Genomic DNA, 15,820 nt, shown 5'->3' with positions numbered 1-15,820 from the left:
TAAGTCCTATAGTGCTCAGAGCCATTTTTTTAGTTATTAGAGTAATTTGTCATTGTACGTGAAATGATTCATTACTAGCTGCAGATACGATTATTACTCGTCTCATAAAAGACGATTGATAGTTTTTTTCTGATCCACAACACAAGCAGCACTGAAGTACCATCTGAGGAAGAATGGCTGCAAATGTTAACAATGTACTGGAGGTAATGGATTTGACAGAAGAGAAGAGCGAGGAGGAGGAGAAAGAGAAACATGGCAGGGCACGGGTAATGAAGAATGAAGAATGAAAGATCATCACTAATTGAGAAACGCATGTACTTGACTCCTTTTTGTACTAATGTTAAGCTTCCATAGTCCTTATACAGATTGTTTTTGGTTCAGGTACTATAATCATGTTTTGCACTATTTTGTGTAAAAAGAGAAATGTTGGAAATGACAAAGGACATCAGTGAGTATATGTACTGAGAAGTAGTAGTTACAATACCAAGTTTCTTAAAGATGTATCTGCATGATGATCTGGGACTGACACCAGATATAATTCTAATGACTCGTTTCTGAATTTTGACAATGTTCTCTTTGTGAGAGGAGTTTCCCCAAAAGATGGTTCCATAACTCATTAGTGAATGGAAGTAGGCCGAATAAACTAACTTCTCCATTTTTAAATCACATATTTCTGCTATCATGCGTACTGCAAATGTAGCTGAACTAAGACGTTTCATTAAGTTTTAGAGTGTTAGTTTTCCAATTTAGGTAGGGGTCAATTTGTAGCCCTAAAAATTTGACACTGTCCACAGATTTAATTTCATGTTTGAATACATTATACTCATAGGGTCAGGTATTCCTTGTGAGGTACTAAACTGTATGTGCTGGGTATTGTCAAAATTCAGTGACAGTCCGTTTGCTGTAAACCACCCATTAATACAAATATTTCATTAGCTGATTGCTCAGTTAGATCACAGGTACTCTTTTTTATACCAATACTTGTATCATCTACAAATAAGATAAAATTTGCATTTTGTGACACTGCATATGGAAGGTCATTAATATATAATAGGAACATCAAGGGACCTAAAATAGAGCTCTGGGGCACCCCTTGTCTGATGGCTTCATTTTTTGAATAACTATTGCTATGTGGCAAGCCTGATACAAACACATACTGTTTTCTATTTAAGAGATAGGATGAGAACCATGAGTCTGCTACTCATGTTATCCCATAATAATATTTTAACTTTTGTATGAGGTTAATATGCTTAACACAATCGAAAGCTTTAGCCAGATCACAGAATATTCCAAGTGGTAATAACTTTTGATTTATCATCTGTAAAAGTGAATATAGCTTGATCAGTTTACAGTCCTTTCCTAAATCCAAACTGATTACGAATGAGAATATTTTTCTGTACTATGTGTTTATAAAGCCTATTCTACATAACCCTTTGAAACACTTTTGAAAATACTGCCAATAATGAAATGGGATGGAAGTTTTCCACTGATGATTTGTCTCCTTTTTTGTGTAATGGTTTGACAATAGCATATTTAAGCCTATCTGGAAGAGTACCACTGTGGAGGGCTTCATTACATGAGTAAATCAATAGCGACGTATGCCACTTATGGACAAGTATTGTTCTGTTGGAAATTGGCACCACAATATTGTCACACAAGAGGTAACACATGAAGACTCAGAGTTCCCTCAGTCACTAAGAGCTGTGATTTAAGGTCAAACAGGCGGTTCCCCATACCATGAGGCCCGTTGTAACACCACTGTGCCTCTCCCCTGGTCACCATAATGTCCAATGGTGCTCATCCAGGGTAGTGTAGAACCGTAGTTCACTGCTAAAAACTTGATGCCATTGATCAGCAGCCCACACTTCCTGGTCACAGCAATCGTTTGCATTGTGTGTTGAGAGCAGCCTATGCATTGGGTCTATAATTCCATAATCCAGTTGCTGCTAGCCTCGGACCAGTTGTGCGGGATTACACAGAATGTTCATTGATGCAAAGTGAGTATTTCATGGGGCGGCGGTATGCTTGGTATAGAGTTCGGCAGTCTTCCTTGTGGAAGTCAGATGTAGTCGACCAGATACTTGGCAACGATTATGCCTAGCATCACTTTCCCATGCAGAACAAAATTGGGTTAGTGTCACATCCAAATGCTCCAAATCTCTGGGTATTGCACGATTCGAGCAGCCAACCAAATGGAGACCCACAATGAGGTCACTCAAACTCTGTCGTGCGCCGATAACGCAATCTGGCACGCGTACGACGCATCCCTTCGTTTTTCATAGTAATCTCTCAATAGCTGACGTTGTTCACGCCTGTTATATGCCCTATCACGCCTTGTAACAAAACAAAACATAAACAACACTAAACATGAACAACACTAACGCACTTTGGTGTTCTTTCAACTTACCACAGAGAATTTTAATTTTAGTCAGTTACATACTCGCCGATAGTGTGTACGTGTACGTAGTTACAACGTCTGATCATTTCTGGATGCAGCAGTTTTTTGTCAGCCAATGGATATATTTCATTTTTTGGACAGAGTTAAATGACTGTGTTAATTTTTTTCGGAAAAATTGCAAAATTAATAAGAGAAAGTGCACGGTTTTTTTTCCTTAAATGTAACATGATACTGAACTGTGCCTGGAGATGAATGACCATCTTCCAGATACCGGTATTATGATGGAGAAGAAGTCTGAGAAATGTTTGGTTTATGAATTGTAACAGCTGGGCTACTAGCTAAGTTACATTTCATATTGCGACTATCATCAGATGACAGCGATTTGATATGTGATACGTGCATGAGTATCGAGGAACCGATGAAATAGACATAAAATGGGGTAGTCGTGTAATTTGTCCACCTGCAACCATTCTAAATGGTACTTGGTACCGGAACAATATCTTGACTGCAACTGTTCCGTTCTTTTCTCGACATCCTTAGAGAACACCTAACATATACAGTTTTCCTGCATTGGTCTGAAGAATTTGGCCCCAATATTTGTAAATGTTTTTCCGATACTCCATACACACCTTACAAGCGACAAGTGACTCTTTTTCTGGACTTTCTCTTTTACATTGAGCTCCTGAGTATGCATTATATGTAGCAGTCACTGTAACATTAAACAATCATTAATTAGAGTAATATTTAGGTTCAGTTTGTCACAGATTTATTTTCAGTACAGAACAAATATCACACCGAAGGGAAGGAGACATATTCTTAAAAATCTACAACTGCTGCATTACTATTGTCATTTTGGACTTAGTACATCCTCGACATGACGATAAAAAGTCGCAGGGTCAGATTCCTCATGTGAGAGCTCTCCGCTTGGAGAGTCAGTATTTCTCTTTCGGCCTAGATTACTCGGTCCACTCACATGCATCAAATGGCAAAACATATACACCTACTATATTGAAACGGAGGTTGTACACCATCTGATTAGAACTGTCCAGGCAACTATCACTGGACATTAATATGAGGTGTGTCCACCTTCTCCTTTATGGGGTCCGCAGCCTGTAGTTTCACGGTCGTGTTCTCGCTTCCCAAGCACGGGCTGCCAGGTTAGATTCCCGGAAGGGTCAGGGATTTTCACCTGCCTCGAGGTGACTGGGTGATTGTGTTGTCCTCATCATTCATGAAAATGATGAGCAAAGGTTGGGAATTTGTACTGGCGCTGATAACCGCGCAGTTGAGCGCCCCACAAACCAAACATCATCACCTCCTTTATGGTGGGTTGACTCCGTTGGAGTGTGCGAATGTCTGGAGGAATGGCAGCTAATTCTTCCTAAAAGAACCGCAATCATGGTAAGTGACGATGTCTGACGCTGGGATTCTGGAGCGTTGTCGAAATTCAAACTCATTTCACAGACGTTCCATTTGGTTTAGTTCAGGACTCTAGGCAGGTCAGTCAATTTCAGGAACGTTATTGCCCACAAACAGTTACCTCACAATTGCTGCAATAAGAGGTCTACGTACAAACCACCCTCTTACCATATCATCACCTTCTCCATACTTCACTGTTTTCACTGCACAGGACGGCAGATAACGTTCTCCAGACATTCGCCAAACCCAAACCCTTCCGTCAGATTATCAGAGGGCACGGATTGACTCATCACTCCAAATCACTCGTTCTCCGTCATCCACCATCAAGTGGCGTCACTATTTGGACCATGTCAGGCGTCACTTAACATTGACTGCAAAAATGTGTGGTTTACGGGGAACTTCTCAACCATTGGACGCCATTCTTTCTTACTCTTTGCGAACAGTCACTTTGTCAGCAGAACTGCTGATAACACTTTGGAACTCTACGAGTGATTCTTATGTTGATTTCATGCCATTTCTTACAACCCCCATCCGCATTGCTCGATGGTCTCTATCACTCAGTACATAAGGTGTGTCTGGTCTTGGTTTAGTTGTGGTTGTTCCTTTGGATTTTCACTGCACAATCACACCACCAACAGTCGACCTGGGCAGATCCAGAAGGGTTGTAATGTCCCTGATGGATTTGTTGCTGAGTTGACGGCCAGTGACTGGACCACATTCGATGTCACTGAGCTTTCCTTACCGACCCAGTCTACTGTTGCTGCTTCTCTGCCGACAACACAGCATTCCCCTCCTCGTTTTATGTTGGCGAGTCTGCTGCTTGTCATATCTAGTGGTCAATTATGTATTACACAGGGGCTTCTGGATACTGAGTAGGTCCTTTTTACGCTCTTCGGCAGCTATTAAAAAAGAGTCCATTACTTGTTCAAACTTTACATTTAGACGTTTCGAGCACGGCCTAGCATGACAGTATCTGACAAAAACATCAGTCACCATGAAAGCACAATTTATAGATGAAATTTTAAGACTGAATATACTTGAATTCATTAGAAACCAAGTTTACACACCAGGAGAAAGAAATTAACTTACAGTATTGTGTGAAAGGGTATCCATCGTCATAACGGTACTCAGTTGACCAGCACCACATACTCTAGTTACAAAACTAGCTATAACATAGCACCAAGTGGCATGGTTTTCGTAGAGTTGGGATCTTGCATTAAATGTCGAGATAGAATAATTAACAAATTCAGTCCCAGAAACAACTGTAGAAACATAAAATAGCAATAAACATTTTAGAGGAAAATTAAGAATCACGGTTAGAAGGGTGGAAATCAATTTACATCATTAACCCTTGTGATGACCAAGAGATGATGTGAAGGATCGGAAGGGAGGACAGAGGGGACTCTGTGGAAAGGCATAAAGCAATCTTAACTCATGCAAGTGACAGCTAGCGACAAACACCATTCGCAAATCTGTAACTACAAGTCTACTAGGTATTGCGCCACTAGTAAACTATTGTTTTCTTTCCCATACAAATAAAAGCACTCCGTCTTCAGGCCGCGTGTGGCCTACCGGGACCATCCGACCGCCGTGTCATCCTCAGTGGAGAATGCAGATAGGAGGGGCGTGGGGTCAGCACACCGTTCTCCCGGTCGTTATGATGGTATTCTTGATATTCTTGACCGAAGCCGCTACTCTTCGGCTGAGTAGGTCCTCAATTGGTATCACGAGGTTGAGTGCACCCCGAAAAATGGCAACAGCGCATGGCGACCTGCATGGTCACCCATCCAAGTGCCGACCACGCCCCACAGCGCTTAACTTCGGTGATCTCACGGGAACCGGTGCAACCATTGTGACAAGGCCATTGCCCTTCCCATACAAATAGTAATAAAATTTCTGAAATGACCATACCACGACTAGTACTTCCAGCTCTGTAGTAGTATAAGACCTTTCACAGTCTGGTAAAATCCGACTTGCAAAGGATGCACAAAAACCTACAGCTGAGGGTTCAGTCATAAGTCCATACTCTGAAGACGTATGAGGATGACATAAAATTTGTGAACATACTGGCAATGTCTTAATCGCTTCAAACGATTTCTGACATTCTGGTGCCCACTGCCAAAGTACATCTTTCCTCAACAATCAAAGCAAAGTTCTGGGATTCATAGACTGATCTCAAAGCGATTCTTTTTTAGTTCCTGGTACTTCAAAATTATTAATCGCTCGTATCTTGCCACTATGAGATAGAATACCTTCCAAATTGATGAGCTGACCAAGACACTTGATTCATATTTGAGAAAATGTGACTTTTTATGATTATCTGTAATCCCACTTCGCTTAAATGTTGGTGAGATGACCAAAAAACTTGATTCGTATTAGACAAAAATGTGACTTCTTATGATTAGCTGTAACCCCAGTTCGCTTAAATGTCTAGCACTTGTGGAAGTAGGGTAATTTGTTCCTCCAATGCCGTTGTTGCCAATAGAAGGTCATCCACAACTGAAGTTAGTTGACTCCTAAGTACTGGTCCCAGCACCGTGTCTAATGCCTACATTAAACTCTTGAGGTAATGCTCAACCCATAGGGAAGAACCCTGAACTAACATGACCTTTCAGTATAAATGTAGGCAGTATATTTCCTTGGCTCTGGTTTTATTGGTCCTTGCCAATATGAATGACAGAGATCGATGTTTGTTGAGTATTTTACCCCTTGTAACTTTAGTATTAACGCACCCACATTCTCCAGGCGTTTCCAAACTGGTACAATAATCACCTGATCTAGGCACTACAGAAAGGAGATACAATATGGACTGGTGGATGTCTCTATCAAATCCCATCTCAACATCCTCTAAATTTCGTCTTCAAGAGTCTACCATAGTGACCAGGGACTTCATAAAAGATGTGGTAAACGTTTGGTGAGGAATCACATCTAAAAGGTATGTATATATACTTTAATGATTCCTGGCCGTTCCTCAAAAACATCCGAATGTTGCAATACGATGTCTGTCAATTGCTGCTATTGTAAAGGTCAAGGTGCTGGGCTTCTCATAATGTTTACTGAACTTCTGTGTAATGTAGAAGCACACAAATTTTCCAGACAGAAAATTATGCATGTAATGGCGTTTCTCATGAATAACACATAGCTGATTCTGCCTGCAATATTTTCCACGGCTCCTTTCTTGCTTTGTTGTTGTGGTCTTCAATCCTGAGACTGATTTGATGCAGCTCTCCATGCTAATCTATCCTGTGCAAGCTCCTTCATCTCCCAGTACCTACTGCAACCTACATTCTTCTGAATCTGCTTAGTGTATTCATCTCTTGGCCTCCCTCAACGTTTTTTATCCTCCACGCTGCGCTCCAATGCTAAATTTGTGATCCCTTGATGCCTCAGGACACGTCCTACCAACCGATCCCTTCTTCTAGTCAAGATGTGTCACAAACTTCTCTTCTCCCCAATCCAATTCAATACCTCCTCATTAGTTACGTGATCTACCCACCTAATCTCCAACATTCTTCTGTAGCACCACATTTCGAAAGCTTCTATTCTCTTCTTGTCCAAACTATTTATTGTCCATGTTTCACTCCCATACGTGGCTACACTCCATACAAATACTTTCAGAAACGACTTCCTGACACTTAAATCTATACTCGATGTTAACAAATTTTTCTTCTTCAGAAACGCTTTCCTTGCCATTGCCCGTCTACATTTTATATCCTCTCTACTTGGACCATCATCAGTTATTTTGCTCCCCAAATAGCAAAACTCCTTTACTACTTTAAGTGTCTTATTTCCTAATCTAATTCCCTCAGCATCACCCGACTTAATTCGACTACATTCCATTTCTTGCTTAGTAAGCTCTAATCAGGTTACCACTCTGTTGATCTGGCATGAGATATGACCCTCTGAAAAGTCGAACTTTATGTCCCATTTTCAAGAGAAAAGTCCTCACTGAGGATGTAGTCTACTATTAAACCTTCAATAACTAAAACATTTTATCAGTTATTAACGTCGGAACTGTCTAAGCATAGTCTTATGTGGCGGGAGTCACCTCAGGATTTGAATTCATGTTGTTTCTCGGCTCTATTTGAAATGGATCTTCATTTCCACAATATGAGTCAGTGCTCGAGGTTTGTGGCTGTACTGAATCACGTACAATGTATTACTATGCTGTATTGCTATCGCACTTGTTCCGCTTCTTCAAACACCTTCTCTACTTGGCAAGTCATCAGAGTTTTCCATTGTTCGAGATTCGAATCTCTCTGTCGCTTAATACTATGTAGCTCCTCCTGAACTTTTGAATCGCATGATGTATTAGAGCCAAGTAAGATTGCAACCACCAACTTAATCTTTCCATCTACATTTTGTTTAACTTCCACTTCACTTGTCTCAGACTAAGTATTTATCTCTGAGGAAAAGTATCGCTTACGTTCGTCAGACTTTTCCGGTATCCTTTTCTGATGGCCTGAATTAATGTTGGATACCTATACAACTTAGTCCGCAATAGGAGGAGTGGTAGTTTCAAGCCGAGTTTTCAGTCCTTGTTGTGGAAACTGTTCCTGTCACTTTTTTAGTTCTGTGATTTCAGTTACTAATTCTGTAACTCTAGTAGCAAGATTCGCCTGTTGCCGTACAATCCCACATACTTCGCTCTGTTTGACAATAAAATTCTGCTTAGAGGGTAAATTTGCTAAGTCTTCCTTACTGGGTATACTGACAAAGTCTTCCTTGGTGGGCATTTTGGACTGTCTGGCGAAAAGTAACCTTAACTGTCTTAAAGTTTCTATCTCTGGGTCACACGCAGTTGGATCTGCCTTGCCTGCTTCTTCTAAAGCCCGCGCATTTGATCGTTGTTGTTCCATCTCAAACTGATATCTAGTTTTCACCAAAACACATAGAAATTATACATAACCTAACAGCCTCACTTTCGAGAAACTGTAAGTTCACTCTGATAGCTAAAGTCACACCAAATAACATATTTTCTCGCTGTACTGAGATACTGACTATATATAGAGGAAAGTTTAATAGCTCAGTTAACGGACTTTTTTCCGCGCTGGACATCCGCACGGTCTGTGGCCACGGTCCGCGGGGCTCCCCCCGTCGGCGGTTCGAGTCCTCCCTCGGGGATGGGTGTGTGTGTTGTCCTTGGCGTAAGTTAGTTTAAGTTAGATTAAGTAGTGTGTAAGCTCAGCAGCGGCAGCCGAAAGGCCGGCAAAAGGCGGAGCCGGTCGGCGAACCCGTGGGCAGCCCAGGGCAGAAGCCGCCAAGGACGGGGGCCGACCGCGCCGTATATAAGGGACCACTGGCCACCGCTGGGCATCACTCGAGTTCCGAGGTTCCTCTGCTCTCTGGCCGCAGCTCGTCTCCAACCACCTCCGCCGACACCATGAAGGCTTTCGTAAGTACCACGTGACCAAGCGGCACAGGCCGCTCCTGACCGTAACCCGCATAATCTAAGTCTAACTCTGCTTGCTCAGAGCCGCTGAAAATTGTAATATTGTTATCTCGCACGGACCCTGCACTACTTTGGGATTTTTGCGTGTGAGACGGTATCTTACCGTAACGCGGGAACTGTTTAATTCTTGACTTCCCATCGTACGTTTGAGCTCTACGTTTGTCTGATTGTCCTTGTCAGTCCTGCAGAGCACCAAAAGTTTGCTCTTTTCTAGTACTCGTGGTATGTTCTCCATTTCCGCAGTAGGTGCCTGGTTCATGAGAAGTTTTAGTTCACCAAGTCTCACGGTAAATCCAACTACATTGGGCCTCTTGGGCATGAAGTGACATCTTTTCCCAAGCTGTCGATGTCAGTCTACGCTACGATAACTTGTACCTTTCTTTAATGATTTTTCTATCACCAGACCACTCCTACCTGTAAGATTCACAATCACGTTTGGTCTAGGGCTTCTAGGTCTAACTTTGCTTGTTTCGGACTGTTGAAACTATCGATGCGTGGACCAATTCTTTTCGTATCGAACGATAACACATTTAATCTCAAGAACACTTTATTACATCATAGCAATCATAGTGGAGATTTATTGGCAAAACAGAGACAGTGCAATTAATGTAGAAATCCATAGTAGAATCTGTCTTGAGTCTTCTCAATAGAATTTCCACTTTGCCAATGTTCATTTCGAATTGACAGCTTCATCTTCCGGCCTTTAGTTGTAACGACATTAGCTGCATTGTCAACACGCCAGAAAGGCATATCTGTGAGAGTTACAGTGGGTTCTTAATTGTAATTTGTGGTATTTTTGTGGAACATACTTAGAATTACAGATGAATATGTGTAGATTTTTGATAAAGCTTATAGTATGCCATAGACTGTCGCTGATTTCTGATCTATCGAAATGCTGGTCATTTGCACCACTAAAGGTTTGTTGCTCTCCAATACTCGTGGTACATTCTCCTTTTCCGCAACTCGTTCGGTGTGAAATTGTAGATGATGTACCCTCCAGACATATGCAGGTACATCGAGCTCCACGAGAGCGCTTCTAGGGCATGAAACAGTAGTTAATTTCAATGTCTGACTGGCGGTCGTGTGCTCAAACGATACCGTATTCCTTCGTATATTTACACGTGTTGTATTACACTTATTTACATAAAGGATCACTTGGTAATCTACATCTACATGACTGCTCTGCAGTTCACACTTAATTCCCTGCACAGCGTCCATCAAACCCCTGTCAGATTATGTTTCTAGCCTTACAGTCTCGAACAGCCTCGAAGAGGAACAGTTAAAGTTTCCTCTGCGACTTCTGATATCTCTTATTTTATTACGCTGCTTATTTCTTCCTTTGTTTGTGGGAGTCAACAAAACATTTTCACGTTTGGAGGAGAAAGTTGGTGCTTGAAGTATAGCGAAAAGATCTGGTCGCAACGAGAAATGCCTTTGTTTTAGTGATCATCATCCCAGCTTCGGTGACATACTCTTCACTTTTCGCGATAATACTAAGTTATTTGCCCTTCTTTGAACTTTTTCGATGTCCTACGTCAATCCTACCTGGTAAGAGTCGCACACCGCGTTGCAGTAATCCACAGGAGGACGGGCAAGCTTAATTGCTTACACCTGCGATGAAAATCATAACGTATTTAATTCGTGGAGAGCCATGAGTACTTTGAGACTTTTTCACGGTGGAAAATACATAATTTCAGGGATATCTTGTTTGTGGAACGCTTTTCGCAAGTTACCCATAACTCAGTCAGTGACATTCCTATATGCAAGTAAAGGTTTGTTCTACTTCAGTGCCAGAGGCACGTTGCTGCAAAGGAGGGCTCTCCCTTTTTTTGCATTACGCTCACAATGCTCATAGGCAGACTGAGCTGTTAGTACGGCCTGAGAGAATTCAAACTATTGTCTTCTTACAAGCTGCCTAGGTAACTCACTGTTCATAAACATTACTTATCCAAGGGCTAACAAAAAATAATGTTCATTTTAATATTATGGGCTTGGAAGGAAAATTATGATACTTTTCGGACTTACTCTTATTGACATAACACTAGATTTACTGTTCTAAAAACACATTTTTACGCGAAGTTTCATCGACAGTAAATTTCATTACTGGGTGGCTAACTTTCACCACACTAAAATTTCCATTTTACAATAAATCTCAGCTCTAGTCTGCGCAAATTTTTCGTTTCTGTTACGTTCATTCGGAGCCAGTGGAGGAAACAAGAGAGGACACTCTCTCTTTTTTATTATATCACTGAAAGTACAAAATCAAATCAAAATTTTTTAGATAAAAGAAATCCTTCTCAGTTCGAAAACCATTGGATAAATAGGACAGTTTAAATTAGCAGTTGTCTGTGATCACAATGCAGTGAATCGAATAGTATAGTTAACGATCATAACTTTTAGGATTTAAATTATAGTTCCACATTCAAAAACATTCTCAGGTTTACTAACTTTCTGAAATATTTTAAACGTCTGTAACTGATTTTCTGTTTGTTCAAAATCATTCGAAACCAATATTGTACAAACTATATTTTATTCAAGGCAACTGGTTCCAAGAGACTTAGCTGCCATCTTCAGGTTTTAAACATTTTTTGTAGTGAAACATTTTGTATTTGATAGATACCTGTTAGACTTTATCATGCAAAAGTTCGCAAGGATTTTAAGAAGTAAGACGTACCTACATTTTTTAATCAGGACGCTGTTTCCTGGTAAATTATTCTGTCAAGAGAAGACTTCAGTCAGATCCATGGTGTGGCAGTAAAACTGTTACATAAAAAAGCAGCATTTTTAGTATCGTGAGGAAGACGCCGAAACGTACCTGACACGATGAAACTAGTGGAATTGAGGCTTCCTCGTCTATGCTAGGACGCCTGTCTGTCTTATCTCAGAATGGAGGCGCACATGAGTACACAGACTCTCCTTCTCCCATGCTTTTCCCAGCTGTTGATTGGCTATCACAGAGTGTATTTTATGAGGAACACGATTTCAGATGGAAGAATTCTCATTTGATTTTGTCGACTATTTATGTCATATATTCGTGAAATTACCTCTTAACAAAAAACTACAGAGCTGTAATGAGTTTGAAACTCATAGATTATAGTAAGGACGGACTGGTACATGGACTTCATCACATTGTTTTGATTTTTACACCCTGTTGCCGAGAGAAAGAATTTCTTTTTGAGAATTTTATGTTGTCTGCTGTTGAATGAGTGACACTACGCCCGAGGATGGTTAAAGTCCCAGCTTTTTCTTGAAGTTCACAAGCTGCCATTAAGTTATTTAGGTAAGAACACAGTCATCTCAGTAGTGCTATTATTCCTTGAATCGACTTGGTACACAAGTTCGTATAGGCAATGCATATGGCTTTTTCGTGCGTATTTCATATTACTCGAACAAAGAACATAAAACCCATAGCAATTCCGCAGGGACAGTGATTGTTCGTTTCAATATTATTTTCAAACGTAGGCAGTTTGTCTATTTTACTGTTTTATACGCTGAAACTGAGTTTTGGCTTTCCTGAGGCAACTGTTGTGTGAAGTTTGTACCAGTAAGCTAAGGGAGACTGTGAGAGTTCACTATTCGTCTGCTTTGGGTGATCTTTCTACATAAATCTAATATGAGTCCGTTTCATGCATTAGATGTATGAAGATCGATATTCGTGTTTTTCTTTTTTTAAACTTCTATAGATTTACGGGTATTAGTTAAAGTTACTGGAAGTATGTGGTGGCAAATCTAATTACGAAGAGTAAAAAGATTATGCCGTAACTTTAGTTCATGATCAGTTTCCTGTGTAAAAGCGAAAGCCAGAGACGTAAACGCGAACACAGCCACGCAGCAACGTCTTTTTCTCATTATATATTTTCAGTTATGAGAGGAAACACATCACCGATTATCTCTAGTTGTCAAAATTCAACACTATACTCCATGTGTGACATAAACGTAGGTAATGGGGAACGCCCTTGTGAATACATAATAAGACATGCTTATTTTCATGTATGCAACGTCTTTCGTTAGTCATTCATTTTTCAGCTACCTCCAAAAGCTCTCCTGTAAAGAGGTGAAGGATCCATCACTTCTATTCACCCTCGTGGTACTTTCTTTTGTTAGCAGAACGTAATATGGAACAAGCACGCCGACAAAACACTGTAGGATAAGAAAGTTATGTATTTAACACCCTCCCTGGCAGGCTACAGCTCCATAGGGTTCTGGCAGTAATACTATATTGCGTATACTGTCTGAATCTTCATGTTCTCACTACATATTACATTATCCATAAAATAGAGGGAATTCAGCCAAGCCAAACATAGTCAGTTTTGTTTTGACTGATTTCTCGGAATTTCGTGGATTTATTTACTATACCTGAAAAGGTAAAGCCAGGATTCAGATCAGCATACTTGTAATTCGCAGGATGTTTTGACTTATCACATACACTCAAAGTAGCGTACAGACTGCCAAAAGTAAAATAATTGAGTCTCTCCTGTGGCTAAGTCATTCTTCATTAAACGTGTTCACTCAGAGTGCAGTACAAGATCTTCTGTGGAAGATGTCGTGAGGAGTCAGCTTTCGGTCTTTTCCTGTTACATATTCCGCTTGTTCGATAGAGAGCGTAATAATCTCGAATGGCAGATACGAGGGCTCGAGTACTGATCTAACACAGTTTTAATAGTAACTCCCTCATTGTTTCCATGACATTCTTAAACTTTCTACTGTTTGTGATTGGTCTGAGGTATTAGAAAAAACTGGTACCCTGATGACTCTTGAATTGAACAATTTAGGTCTTTCTACATGCACACATCCATAAAATTACGTATTTTAAGCTCCTGTAGTTATTGTATCAGCGGCCATTATCATTGTCGGTGATTCTAGACATTGCAACAATTTCCCCTAGATATAATTTCTGGAGAGAAGCATCCTTAATATAGCAGTAAGATGTAAATATTATTTAGAAAATATTTCTGAAGTAAATTTAAATAATTGTGGACTGAGTACAGTCCCCTGGGGAGCATACAAAGTTATTCGTATATCTGATAAACCTTTGTCATCTTGGACAGCATAGTCTAGTCTAGCTCCCAGATATAGCTACGTCTGAATGCAGATACAACTGGTTTAAGGAAAATGTATGTGATCCAAGTGTATCGACGCCATTACTTTTTTGACATGGTTGACATGGTAAGCTGTTCTGCTGAGATGGCGTGACTTGGTGTGTCTCCTGCAGGTGTGCGCCGTCCTGATGGCCCTGCTGGTGGCCGTGGCCTTCGCCGCTGAGGAGAAGGACCTGAAGGGCTCCGAGGCAGTGTATGTGGCGTCGCCCTACGCGGCCACCTACGGCTACTACGGCTACCCCTACGCCGCCGCCGCCTACCGTGCCGCCCCCGTCGTCAGCGCCTACTCCGCCTACCCCTACGCCGCCTACCCTTACTACTACCGCTGAGGTCTCCGCGAGACTCCGCAGCTGACCACTCAACACATGACGGATCAACGCCACACCCAAACACATTTGCCTTATAGCACACTTTTTTAAAAATACAACTGTTTCACAAAACAATATCAGTGTGTACGTTTATTATTTCTCTCCCCATCAATAATCCATTCCACATGATTCCCTTCTAGTCTTCCTCAAACTAAAGCAGCATCTTGAGATTTATGGACAGTTCCGCAGCTGCACAATAATGTTGGAAACGCTGAGTGGTACTAAAAGATACAGAGCAAACGAGGGTATAAATCTTTTGAACAAGTCACATTCACATCAAAAACTATTTTTCCATACACAAAGTCAAAAGGTTTCGTTTGTCAACATTAAGAAAATGCGAGATCTCACTGATAATGAAGATGGCCATGTAACCAAAGTAGATCAAAATCATCACACTTGCCGCACTAGACTTCCCAAACTGAATATGAAATAAGTAAAAACGTCTCTGAAGATAAATAATCAATGGAACCCAGGAATTAAAGCATTTTCTCTCCATGTGATTGTATGAATTGACGTGAAATAGCCATACATTAGAAGAGACTTATATCGAATTTTGTGTAACTTTTGATATATGATGTGTGCTAATTTCAAGGTGTCAGGCCACTTAAATACTCCGAGGACCTCTGAGTTTTCATCTTAAACTAGGACACACATTGTTATACAGCTCTAAAACCAGATACATACACTGGATGCCGATCTTATACTTCACATTTGCTGAATACGAAAAGATCAGTTGGTGAGCATGTCCATTACTTCCACAAAGCTATAAATTATTCATGCTTTGGGTAGTATCTACTCAGTCAAATTATTTTATTAAATAAAGGAAGTTGTCTTATATTCTCAACTTTCGCTCAGTCCAAAAAATGTCTCACACACAAACAATTTGTGCACCTCTCCAGAGGCAAAACTGCGAAAATGATATCAAGTTGTTAAAACTTTCGTCTTTTGACGTTCTTTTATACACACTCTTCTCATTTGGACACATCTGGCACTTGTTGCCAATTTTTCCATGTCACCATGTCAGCCTGCAGAACTTTCACCGACGCCCTTAAACCTATCCTGATCAATGATTAAATAAGAGTTA

General features: G+C 40.7%; 1 protein-coding gene across 1 annotated transcript; it reads left to right on the top strand.

Moving 5' to 3' along the window:
- Positions 1-173: 173 nt before the first annotated feature.
- LOC124606552 lies at positions 174-14,811 on the top strand. The gene is made up of 3 exons (XM_047138536.1): positions 174-266; positions 9,009-9,212; positions 14,482-14,811. Exons 1-3 carry the CDS (start codon positions 174-176, stop codon positions 14,695-14,697), a joined length of 513 nt encoding a protein of 170 aa, XP_046994492.1. The 3' UTR covers positions 14,698-14,811.
- Positions 14,812-15,820: the final 1,009 nt, after the last annotated feature.

This window comes from Schistocerca americana, chromosome 3, assembly GCF_021461395.2.
Source record: "Schistocerca americana isolate TAMUIC-IGC-003095 chromosome 3, iqSchAmer2.1, whole genome shotgun sequence".
NCBI lineage: Eukaryota > Metazoa > Arthropoda > Insecta > Orthoptera > Acrididae > Schistocerca > Schistocerca americana.
The sequence above is the reverse complement of the archived record's forward strand: the minus strand, read 5'-3'. Positions and strand labels throughout refer to the sequence as shown.